Source organism: Coregonus lavaretus, assembly GCF_964263955.1.
Source record: "Coregonus lavaretus genome assembly, chromosome: 33".
NCBI lineage: Eukaryota > Metazoa > Chordata > Actinopteri > Salmoniformes > Salmonidae > Coregonus > Coregonus lavaretus.
Genome location: NC_140020.1, coordinates 35,937,856 through 35,950,989, shown reverse-complemented (window position 1 = coordinate 35,950,989; position 13,134 = coordinate 35,937,856). Strand labels below are relative to the sequence as shown.

The window sequence follows — 13,134 nt, the reverse complement described above, 5'->3', positions numbered from 1 at the left end:
GCGATATGTTCCATGATTCATCCGATAGCATTGAGGAGTTTACCATATCAGTCACAGGCTTCATCAATAAGTGCATAGACGATGATGTCTCCACAGTGACCATACAAACTTATCCAAACCAACAACCATGGATTATAGGCAGTATCCGCGCTGGGCTAAAGGCTAGAGCTACCGCTTACGAAGAACGGGACATGGATGCATACAAGAAAGCCCACTACGACCTCCGACGAGACATCAAACATGAAAAAGGACAATGTAGGAGGAAGGTGGAATCCTATTACACCGGCTCCGATGCTCGTCGGATGTGGCAGGGCTTGCAGTCTATAACAGACTACAAAGGGAAACCCAGCCGTGAGATGCCCAGTGACGCAGAACTCCCAAATGAGCTAAATGCCATTTATGCTCGCTTCGAGGAAAACAACAGTCTTGCATGAAAGCCCCTGTTGTTCCAGATGACTGTGTGATCTCGCTCTCTGTGGCCGATGTAAGTAAAACTTTGAAACAGGTTAACACCCGCAAGGCCGCCGGGCCAGATGGAATACCAGGGCGCATTCTCAGAGCATGCGCAGACCAGCTGGCAAGTGTCTTCACGGACATTTTCAATCTTTCCTTGTCCCAGTCTGTAATGCCAACATGTTTCAAGCTGACCACCATTGTCCCTGTTCCCAATAACTCAAAGGTAATCTGCCTAAATGGCTATATTCCCCTTACACTGACATCTGTATTTATAAAGCGCTTTGAAAGGCTGGTCATTACATGCATCAACGGCATCATCCCAGACACCCTGGACCTACTCCAATTTGCATACCGCCCCAACAGATCCACAGATGGCGCAATCTCAATTGCAGTTCACACTGCTCTCTCCCACCTGGACAAGAGGGGAAATAACTATGAGAATTATGTTCACAGACTACAGCTAGGTGTTCCACACCATAATCCCCTCCAAGCTCATCACCAAGCTCGGGACCCTTGGACTGAACACCTCCCTCTGCAACTGGATCCTGGACTTCCTGATGGGTTGGCCCCAGGTGGTGAGGGTAGGCAACAACACCTCCGCCACGCTGACCCTCAACATGGGTGCCCCTCAGGGGTGCGTGCTTAGTCCCCTCCTGCACTCCTGTTGACCCACGACTGCGTGGCCACGCACGACTCCAACACCATCAACAAGTGGTGGTAGGCCTGATCACCGACGGCGATGAGACAGCCTACTGGGAGGAGATCAGAGACTTGACAGTGTGATGCCAGGACAACAGCTTTGACAACCTCAGTAAGACCATGGAGCTGATTGTGCATGGGTCCTCGGATCCTCAAAAAGTTATACAGCTGCACCATTAAGAGCGTCTTGACTGGCTGCATCACCGCTTGGTGTGGCAAATATACCGCTCTCGACCGCAAAGCGCTACAGAGGGTGGTGCTGAAAGCCCAGTGAATCACTGGGGCTGAGCTCCCTGCCATCCAGGACCTCTATATCAGAGGAAGGTCCAAAAAATTGCCAAAGTCTTCAGCCATAGACATACTGTTCACTCTACTACCGTCCAGCAAGCATTACAAGAGCATCGGCTTTCAGACCCACAGGCTCCGAGACAGCTTCTATCCCGAAGCCATAAGACTGCTAAATAACCATAAGTTAACCATAGTTAATAAAATGGTTACCCAGACTATCTGCATTGACCCTATCTTGCACTGACTATGCACACTCAGAAGACTATATATACACAATATATACACCCACTGACACTCTCGCACAAACCAACACATACATACACACATACTTTCACAATCATCATATGCTGCTGCTACTCTGTTCTTTATTTGAGTCTTATTATAATCTATCCTGATTAGTGTTGGTATACTGAAACTTCTGTACGTCAATACTAGAATGTGAAAAAGGGTTCGGTGCTAGATTTTGTTTTACCTTTGGTACTTCTGTCAAATGTGTCTCACGAATCAGGTCTGTCTATCAGCGCAGCCGATGTCCCCCTTATAACGCGAGTGCACCATGCCTGCTCCACTTAGCTTGCACTTGGAGTCTGGGTTGCATCATGTTAGCTCTGTCAAGCTGCACAGAAGTTAAAACACTTTAATAATGTGACACGCCATGTACAAATGTTGAAACTGTTCATTACTGTTCTAAAAATAAAATCCATACAGGCTAGAACACGTTCAAATGCAAGACGATACCGGTAGCTTCCAGCTTTGTTGGCTAACTTTCCTTGCTAGCTTACAGCTGAAGGCAGCTAACAACAATTCACTACCCTAGTACTTTGTTTGTGGTAATATGCAAACCATACTGCAAGATATGCTGATTTCAAAGCTGATTGCCACCCAAACTTTATTCCTTAACTTAATCGGTCTCTCTCTTACGTCTCTCCCAAAGATGTATCTATTGCCACAACTGACTGTGTGAAAATAGGGCCCCAACCATAGGCTCCGAAGGGCCGCCCCCCTCTTGCCACGTGAATGACGTCATTACTGGTTAAAGAGCAGTACGATAAAATAAGTCCCAAATGGAAGGGAAACAGATTGTTTGTCATCTGTAGCCCCATGAAATCAGGAAAAACAAGCTCAATAACTCAATGCATGCACACTCCTATTGAATATGCATTCACCTGTATTGTGAATAGGCCTAGGCTACATCTTTATTCAACCAGTTTATCAATAGAGATTTACCATCCAAATAAATGATTACCATTATGTTGTTGTGTAGTTAGATTGGTCAAAACGAAGTCAAATTGATTGTATGATTGTATAATTGATTCATTAATGCATACATGGCTCTCTCTGAAAAATATTCTCAAAGGATGCCCAACGATTGAATGCCGTTCTGTGACTTTGGCTAATATACCTTCTTGTTTTGCCCTGGTATCGTTTTGGTATAGAGTGTTGTGATGGTATTGAGTATCGAGATACCAAACCTGGTATCGGTATAGTCCTGATGCCTAATTACTTTACCCTCCCTTTATGTACATACGTGTATCTACCTCAAGTACCTCGTACCCCTGCAGTGATATAGAACTGGTACTCCCTGTATATAGCTTAATTCTTGTGTATTTTATTCCTCTTGTGTTACTATTTGTATTTTTCCTATTTTTAACTCTGCATCGTTGGGAAGGGCTTGTAAGCAAGCATTTCATGGTACAAGTCTACACCCGTTGTATTCGGCGCATGTGACTATTGTTATTATAAATGTTTTTGTATTTTAAGAACTTGGTTTCATCTAAGGGTTCAACAAACTGTCTGCCTGTCCGTCCATCCATCCATCCAGCCGTCTGTCTGTTTATTTCAAAAAATATAGAGAGTATCTATCCTCCATCTATCCCTCCATTCATCCACCGTTTCGATCTAGCTAATAAGCAGGGAGTGTGTGTAGGGTAGGCGTATACAGGGTAGGGAAAGGCATCCATCAACAACTTCTGAGTGCCTCTCTGTGAATGGCTTACGACAGCTCGTAAAGTCTTGTGTCATCACATTTGGCAGCTTTTATTTGATGTCCTGTCAGTCTATTGGTTGTGTTTGGGCTTTGAAGTTCAGCTAACTCATCCGCTTTCCTTCTCTCCGTTTGTTCTGCCCTTTTATCTGTGTAGTCTAACAATAACGTGCTGTTAGAATACATTAACCGGTTATTTAGACGACGCAGCACCTTTTCACAGATACGGCCGTCTTACCTCGCTCTCACTGTCCAAGAGTTATACCCATTACTTTTTCAATTTCATGCATAGTGGGAATCGTATTTGTACAACAATTCCATTTGTATTATGGAACTATTAGTGGATATTTGCAGAAGCGTACGACTTGAGAGACTAAAAGGATGACTGTGCTGCAAATAACACTTTTTTATATTTATATGGTTTATTTTCCTTCTTCTTTTTCTCAACAGCCTCTGTGCAGCTCCCGTGGCAGAGGGCGGTCTCTCAGAATGAGGTTCCATACTACATAAAGTGAGTAACACTTACTGTAAACATGCTGCTTATGCCTGCTATAAGAATCACTTTCTTTATACTTATTGTATGGTAACTACATGTGTAACAATGTTTGAAAGAGGAGTGTGTGTGTGTGTTTATGCATACATGCATACATGCAGGCGGTTAATTTGACTTGTGAGTGCGTGATTCTATTAATACTCTAAAGTTTCCTTAAAGATCGAATCTGCATTTGGGGAAACGGTGCCACTGTTCACCCCAGCACCTTTGTTATTGGTTTTGTTTTGTTGATAAAAGCGAGGAGAAACGGAGGAGAGCAGCGTCCGCTGAAAAAAAAGTGCTAGTTGTTTGCAGTAACTTCTTTGTTGTTGTAGTATCCCAAATGGACGTTGCAGTTTCACCAATTAAGTATTCAGCTTTAAGGGTTGGTTTAATTTCTTGAATATTTCCACAAGCATAAAATTGAATTTGAAGTGATTTGAAGTGCAATGTCAACTGTTGCTCATTAATTTTGTCGGGTCTTTTCGATTTGCATAATACCTCTGATAATGACAAAGTATCCATGGACCCTTTTACAGTCGGTCTATAGCAGCGGTATTACAGCTTAAGATAGGTGTCACATTGCCCATTGTAATACATTCACAGTCAAGCTAAGCAGCAGACAGTTGGTCCATTAAAAAAGCAGAGGGGGGGGGGGGTTGTGCTGATAGCTACTCAGGATGGCTTTCAGACCGTCTCAATGCACCTTGGACACATGCAGAGAGAAAGAGACAGAGACAGGTGGACAGAGAAAGACAGGTGGATAGAGATATGGGGAGAACTGAGAGAGAAATATACTGAGAGAGAAGGATATCAAATCAAATCAAATTTTATTTGCCACATGCGCCGAATACAACAGGTGAAATGCTTACTTACAAGCCCTTAACCAACAATGCAAAGTAAAACAAATTTAAAAAATGTTAAGCAAAAAAAATAAAAGCAAATAACTAAAGAGTAGGGAGGCTGTATACAGGGGGGTACTGGTGCAGAGTCAATGTGTGGGGGCACCGGCTAGTCGAGGTAATTGAGGTAATATGTACATGTGGGTAGAGTTAAAGTGACTATGCATAAATAATAAACAGAGTAGCAGCAGAGTAAAAAAGTGGACGGGGTGGGGGTGGGGGTGGGGGGACAGTGCAAATTGTCCGGGTAGCCATGATTAGCTGTTCAGGAGTCTTATGGCTTGGGGGTAGAAGCTGTTGAGAAGCCTTTTGGACCTAGACTTGGCGCTCCGGTACCGCTTGCCGTGCGGTAGCAGAGAGAACAGTCTATGACTAGGGTGGCTGGAGTCTTTGACAATTTTGAGGGCCTGGTATAGAGGTCTGGTATAGAGGTCCTGGATGGCAGGAAGCTTGGCCCCAGTGATGTACTGGGCCGTACGCACTACCCTCTGTAGTGCCTTGCGGTCGGAGGCCGAGCAGTTGCAATACCAGGCGGTGATGCAACCAGTCAGGATGCTCTCGATGGTGCAGCTGTATAACTTTTTGAGGATCTGAGGACCCATGCCAAATATTTTCAGTCTCCTGAGGGGGAATAGGCTATGAGTAGAAAGAGAAAAATAGTGATTAATAGGAAAGGACAGTCGGAGAGAGATGGGGTGAGGATGAAGGAGGGAGAGGGGATGATAAGGAGGTAGAGGTACAGAAACAGGTTGTGAGAGAGATACTGAGTGAGAGAGGGAGACATCCCTGTGAACACCTGCAATTTGTTTAGCCCTGGAGCTTTGCACTGGAAAGCATCAGAGATGAAAGCAGCAAGAGGCTTGGAAGAGAGGAGAGGACAGGCTTAGAACTCTGCAATCAACAACAGCTTCCTGTGATCACAGGTGTTGGCCCTCCTTGAGCGGCCGACCACTGAACCCTGGGTCCCCCTTCACACACACACACATACACACACACACACGCAGACACACACACACACACACACTTTCCTGCTACTCACCGCCAAATGTACCATTCTTGACTCTGTATTACGTAGCACAACAACTTGACCACAGGTTTAGCTGAGCCCCACTCACATTCATCCTGAGTGACCCTATAAGAAGGGGAGAAAGGACGAGAAATCAGCCTATTGAAAGCCTCCCTCAAATTCCAAACACTGTGAGGTTTTCATCTCATTCAAAAGAATGCCACCGCCGGGAGCTAAAACACTGAGCTACTGCCACTGCTGTGGTCTGTGATTAAACATCTCTCAAATGTATTTGACTGCCCTCCCTGACCCCTCTGAGTGAATTCAAAACTCTACCACAGCCTTCACAGGGCTAATCGTAGGTCACTTACAGTGCAGTGACATTACCGTGACTCCAACATCAGGCTTTGACACATTAATTTGGCTCTGGCCTCCCACCTCTCTCTCTCTCATCCCACTTCTCGTCGGCCCGATTGCACAAAGGCCACTGATTAAACCATGCCTTACACCCGCCCCTCCCCTCCCCAGGAGAAGCGACACACTGGCAAATCAAACGGTTACACACGGACACCTCGCCACCCGCCACTCTGCCATCCTAGTTGACCCCCAGCTGACCTCTGGCTCAGACGTCCAGAACGCTGTCAGGGTATAATTTTGGACTGCCACTCTCTTCTGCCAACATAAGAGCTAGCTTGAGCTTCACATTACACTCTGCGTGACATGTGTGGTATGGGTTTGTGTGTGCTCACGCCTCTGTGTGAGCGCCCATCAGGATGTCTTCGTTGGGTTTGCGTCCGCAGTGACTCATCAAATTACTTTAATTAAGTTGCGACAATTCAAAGGGTTGAAACATTTTTTAAATGCAAAGGAGAAGAGGAGAGAAAAAATTATAAAATGTTGAGGGGAGGAGGAGTAGAGGAAAAATGTATTTGGAATATGTCAATTGGAGAATGCAGGCACTTATCACTTCTGGTTGGAGATAAGTCTACCACAAGGACAGTCACAGAAGAGGCAGGAAAAGTCTCCCTGAGTCGCAGATATTTCCCTAATTCTATTTCCCGAATATTTTTAAATGTTTAGTAATCTACTGCTCATGATTATTCATGAACGTGTCCTGGGTGACCGAGACAATGTCCTCCTCACACCGTGACTGACGTCTATGACTCTGTGACTCTGTCTTTGGGAGTTGATGGAGCATCACTACACCGCGCAGAGCTCAGTGTTTCCCCTAGCTTTACATAAACTGAGGCTTACCGCCTACACTTTTGGTTCCAATTAATTTTAAATGAAAATGTTTGGGTTGACTAACCTGGATGTTTGCTTTTGTGCATTAACCCAATATACAGTATATCTACATTGCATCCAATTATATACAGTGAGGTCCAAAAGTATTTGGACAGTGACAAATGTTTTGTTCTTTTGGCTCTGTACTATGAAGTTAAAGTGACTGTCAGCTTTAATTTGTCAGATATACATCCATATTCAGTGAATTGTTGAGAATTTACAGTACTTTTTGTACACAGTCCCCCCCTTTTAGGGAACCAAATGTATTTGGACAAATTCACCTATACTGTACAACTTCAATTAAAAGCAGTCTTTCAAATAGCTGCTTGTCCCTTTTTAATAGCCGGGCAACGGCACACATTTGAGCAAATACATGGCTGTTTCAAATAAACTCTGGGTCTAAATGAATTGTTTACGAGGTTACCATGAATTACCATGAATTGCTTACAAGGTTTAATGTTTGATATGTTACATTAAATAATTCTGTAATGACTTGGAAAAAATGATGGCATCCATTTTTATCGCCAGTAAAAAACTGCTAGCCAGATGATAACACATTAGTGCAGGAAATGAAGAAATTGATTAAAATGCTGGAAGTGAATGCTGCAATTAAACAATTAACTATGCAAATGTCCAAAAGCTGTGTGCATATACAGTGGGGAAAAAAAGTATTTAGTCAGCCACCAATTGTGCAAGTTCTCCCACTTAAAAAGATGAGAGAGGCCTGTAATTTCCATCATAGGTACACGTAAACTATGACAGACAAAATGAGAAAAATAAATCCAGAAAATCACATTGTAGGATTTTTATGAATTTATTTTCAAATTATGGTGGAAAATAAGTATTTGGCCAAGCCAAACAGGAAATGCCAGGGGAAGTAGTCATTTTGCAGATGATTCTAAACACTGTGATTATGCACCCTGTATCCGAGGCAACCTGGAGCCAGGGAGAAGCAGTGTAACAGACTCACCTCTGTCATTCTATTCACACTACTCTGCCACTACTTTACACACTCTTGTAAACAGCACTTTCCTGTAGCTTATTGATTACATAAAATGTAGAGTTTCCTAGGTTTTAGGCAGTATTCCATCCCAGGGGCCCGTTTTAATGACGTTCACTCAGAGATGTCATTTAAGGACGTTTTCTGGGAAATGTTAAGTGCTGCTCTCTATATCACTCACTCACTCATTCCCTGCTGATGAATAGTAGTATTTATTAGGATCCCCAATGAACTGCTGCTCCTGGGGTCCAAACAGGATTCAAAACACAACAAATAAAATACACAATATACATAACACTACAATTACATTACAATTTAGCAGACGCTCCCATCCAGAGCGACCCACAGCCAGTGCATTCATCTCAAGATAGCCAAGTGAGACAACCATATATCGCAGTCGTAACTCAACCACGTATCACATATAATACAATGCAAAAATGAAATACAAAATACATAAAAATGTCTGTCTCTCTTCACAGTCCCCGTCGTGCCGTAAGGTGTTATTTTATCTGTTGTTTGAATCTGGTTGTATTTCTAGCTTGAGTTACCTAGGGTGGCAGAGAGTTCCATGTAGTCATGGCTCTATTTAATACTGTGCGTATCCCAGCCTCTGTTCTGGACCTGGATATTATGAAGAGACCTCTGGTTGCAGGTCTAGTGTGGCACCGATGAGTGTCCGAACTGTGTGCCAACTGCTTGAACAGACAGTTCGGTACCTTCAACAAATCAACACCAGTGGTGCTGATCTCTGAGTTCCTGTCTGAGCTCATTACCCAAAGCTGTTATATCCTCCATGTTGGCACCAGATATTCCACAACAATTACATTCCAATAGGCATTACAAGTAGAATAAAATATAAAGGAACCATTGATGCACACATGGAAAACACTAACTCTCAAACCGGGTTTGATAATGAATGCCGAATTCTATATGGCACTACCAAGCCCCTTCGGTCCTTTCAGGAAGTAGCGTCAAAACAGCTAACCTTAACTGCTTGTTTAGGAAGATGAATCTCTGTGTGGTTCTTCAAATCAGAGAGATTCTAGGGTTGTCACTAGTTACCACAAAGTCAAAATTGGCTATATCATAAAAATTCAGAAACAAAAATGTGCTTTTTAATCTTAATTTAAGGTTAGGCATAAGGTTAGCAGTGTGGTTAAGGTTAGGGTTAAGTTTAAAATCAGATTTTAAGAAGATACATCTTAGAAATAGGTGGTGTTTGGCCATAATTTTGACTTTGTGGCTGTGGTAACTAGTGAAGACCGATTCTAAAACTCCTTGGTGCCAAACTATCTCTTTCACATTCCGGGACCTGAATGTCTGTGTGATCCTTGTATTCTTCAAGCCTTAGCATGTGTACATGCATCACAGCTTTGTCCTTGTTAAGGTTACTGCAGGTTATCTTAAACTTGGGAGTTTCTGAGGATAAATGAGGACCGATGGCAGAGGGAGAGGGTAGGGATGATTGAGGAAAGTTAGAACCTGACAACTCTGTCGGTTGTCTTCATGATGACAGTCCTAAATTGCCGATCCAGATCCAGCAGAGGTAGTAGGCAGCTAGTGTAGTCCATTTGTTGACATAGGTGGGTTTCCAAGACACAGATGGGTTTCCAGATCAGTCAACGCTTATCAATGTTGCCTTCTGGAGTACTAAACTCAACACGACTCTCTCTCCTTGATCAGATCCGTTTTTTTGATGTTGTTTCTTTGCGTTTTTAGTTCAAATGATGTTTATTTTTGTTGATTTGGGATTTGTGGCAGCTAGTGTAGTCCATTTGTTGATTGAGCCAGTGTCCTTTGTGCTGTGTTTTTCATTCTGCTGCTTTGGTCTGAATACATTGTGGCAAGACACAGGTGGGTTTCCAGATCAGTCAACTCTGTGTGTTTCATCTTTGGGTCTAAGGCTGGCTTCTCTTTGATGTGCCTCCTACACACTTAGCGAAATTGCAACATTTATTGTAATTTCTCAGACTGCTGTTGACAGGAGTTTTGTGCACGCTTGTATAGCCTAGGCGTGTTTGTGTGCGTGTATGTGCGCGTGTGCATGCATGTGTGTATACACGCTTATGCCACAACCGCGGCTAAATATTCAAGCTGTTCGAACAAGAGGAGATGTGAATCCATTTCTGATGGCTTGGTGTCCAAATCCTCACTGGGACACAATAATACCAGCTCGACCATGATTGAATCAGGCCCTGTCTAATGTAGGACAGCTAAAAAAGACACTCTGAGCTGTGCTCCAGTGATATTTGCAGTGCAAGACGTGCGTGTTTGTGGAGGAAGGTGTGAAAGTGTCAGCCATTTCAGAGCATGATGAATAGGGATGAACACCTGCTGATGGCTTCTGTAGTCAGTCTCCCCTGTGTTCTACTGTCAGCACTTCACTAGCCACCCTGTCTTTTCTCTCTCTCTCTTTATGTCTCTCTCTTTCTCTCACTCTCTTCCCAACTCTCTCTCTCTCTGTCTCTCTCTCTGTGGAGCCAGTCTCCTCTACGACAACCTAATCACAGAGACACTGGCGTTCACAACAGAACATACGTCTAATTTTGAACCCACACCTCCTTTTACAGCGTTAAAACATTACAGTCCCTTGATACCAGTGTGGGTATAGGCAGGTATATTTCTCTGAAGCGGAGAATCACTCCAATATAAATCAGCTCCCTGATCAAATGAAGCAGTGCAGCAGACAGACTGACACAAACCCCACTCCTGCTTATCAATGTTGCCTTCTGGAGTACTAAACTCAACATGACTCTCTCTCCTTGATCAGATCCGTTTTTTTTGTTGTTTCTTTGCGTTTTTATTGCAATTTATGTTTATTTTTGTTCATTTGGGTTATTTTGTCTGTGCAGTCTGCGCCGGAAGGCGTTTCTCAGAAGCTGAAATGTAAACAGAACGGGGGCGAGATGTCAACACGTTCCCCTTGTAGCCCAGGGGACCTGGCTGTGTGTTTTATTTAAATATTTTTGTATTTAACCTTTATTTGCTAGGTACCATATTGAGTGGGGGCATGTGGAGATGAGAGGGGTGTGTGTGAGAGGGGTGTGTGTGTTCTCCTTGTGCGTCACTCTGAAGGCTTCCTGGATGATTTGTATGCTTTGGTAATCACAATCAAATCCGCGTTTCGGATTTGTATACATGAGCCTCTATCTTTGAGCCGATAAGAAAACAGGTAGGCTGTCTAGACTGTGATTGCACAGAGCAATTGATGTGTGCGTGTGCGTGTGTGTGTGACAAAATCCTTATCGTTATCCCCTGTTGTTTTCCAGCCACCAGACTCAGACTACCTGCTGGGACCATCCAAAGATGACAGAGCTTTACCAATCGCTTGGTATGGAACACATGGACAACCAGACATGCATGCACACACACAGACTCCACTCCACTCATGTAATCACAAAAAAATCACATTCACTCCACACACATTTTACACCACACAGTAGCTGCAAAGTTCTCTCTCTCTCGCGTTTTCTTTCTCCCTCTCTCTCTCGCTCTCTCTCTCACACACACACACACACACACACACACACACACACATGCACACACTTTCACAACCCACTCACACTGACTGTAAACATCCATATTTATGTAGTCATCCTATTGCGGTGGCGAGTGTTACTGTTCTTTAATGAGCAGATGGATCAGTAATTTTTTACATTTACATTTTAGTCATTTAGCAGACTCTCTTATCCAGAGTGACTTACAGTTAGTGAGTGCATACATTTTCATACAGTAATAAGCTGTGAAACTCTGGGACCATTTCCTGAAGGCCAACACTCAACAAATAGGACTCCACTCCTCCGAGAGAGGACTCATTAACCCAATTACCAGTCATTTCCAGCCATCCCTGTGTGACCATATATAAATGACAATACAGCACATATTTTCAATAGGTTTCCAGTTTGACATCATTATTTCATGTCTCCCCACCTTTCCAGTTATTTTATGCCCGTGTGTCAGACTGCTATTATACATTCTGTATGATGTATTTCCTCCCTCTGTTCTCTCTCTTTCTATCTTTCTTTCTCTCTCTTTTAGCCGACCTGAACAACGTGAGATTTTCCGCTTACAGAACAGCCATGAAGATCCGCAGGCTACAGAAAGCACTATGCTGTAAGTTTCCTTTTCTCTACACCCACACACACACCTCACCTAAATGTCCTCAGGCTGCAGAGATTCCTGTGCCATCAGTATCTTCTCCCTCCTCACCTATTCACAACATAGTCCAGGTGCAAGGCATCAGATGCCTTAATGACCTGATCTACTGCCAAACATTTTGGCTCTAGTCTGACATGGAGGGGCTTATTTAGAAATATGTCCATCCCACTTTGCAGGTGTGTGCGTGTGTGTGCAGGTATGTGATTGAGTTTGTGTGTACCTGTATGTGTGACCATCATTTTGTTTAGCTGAGAATCCACCTGTGCCGCTGTCTGTTTCATTCCGAAAGGGAACAAATTGTCTTCTACAATAACCAGCTGGCTATAGCTATCATTGTGTTAGTTATTCCCTGTTGGCTTCTGAGAGTGTGTGGAGAAATATGATCACCTGATCCTCTGGGTACTGTCTGTACCTTGCTGCTGGGACTGGACCAGGCTCTCTACCATAATTACCGAGGTGTTTTATTTATTATTAGTTATTACTCTGGCTTAATGTGTGCTCTGAAACAGAGAGTGAGTGAGTGAGGGTGGAAGGGAGGGGAAGGAGGGCGAGAGAGGGAGGAGAGAGAGAGGGAATGAGTCAGTATATTTTCCTCAAACCCCTTCCCGTTAGCAGGTGTTTTGTTTTCCCTCCATGGACCCCAACTGTGAGACGTGTGTGTTTGTGTGTGTGTGTCTCGTACACACTCACACAGCAAGATTCCCCTTAAACAGCTAATTAGGTTAACTCTGAGCCGTGGGCTGCAGTAGCTGTAACATAAATTTGTTGGCCTGCCACCCTGGTGTCACACCAATGTATACAGCCACCTCATATCCTGTATATGGC

General features: G+C 43.7%; 1 protein-coding gene across 1 annotated transcript in view; it reads left to right on the top strand.

Moving 5' to 3' along the window:
* LOC311108421 (utrophin-like) overlaps positions 1–13,134 on the top strand; it is a gene marked incomplete at both ends in the record, with an annotated part of 261,765 nt that overhangs the window by 158,289 nt on the left and 90,342 nt on the right. The window contains 3 exon segments of the mRNA XM_084151044.1: positions 3,878–3,938; positions 11,421–11,482; positions 12,190–12,264. Coding sequence (XP_084007170.1) covers positions 3,878–3,938; positions 11,421–11,482; positions 12,190–12,264 — 198 coding nt within the window.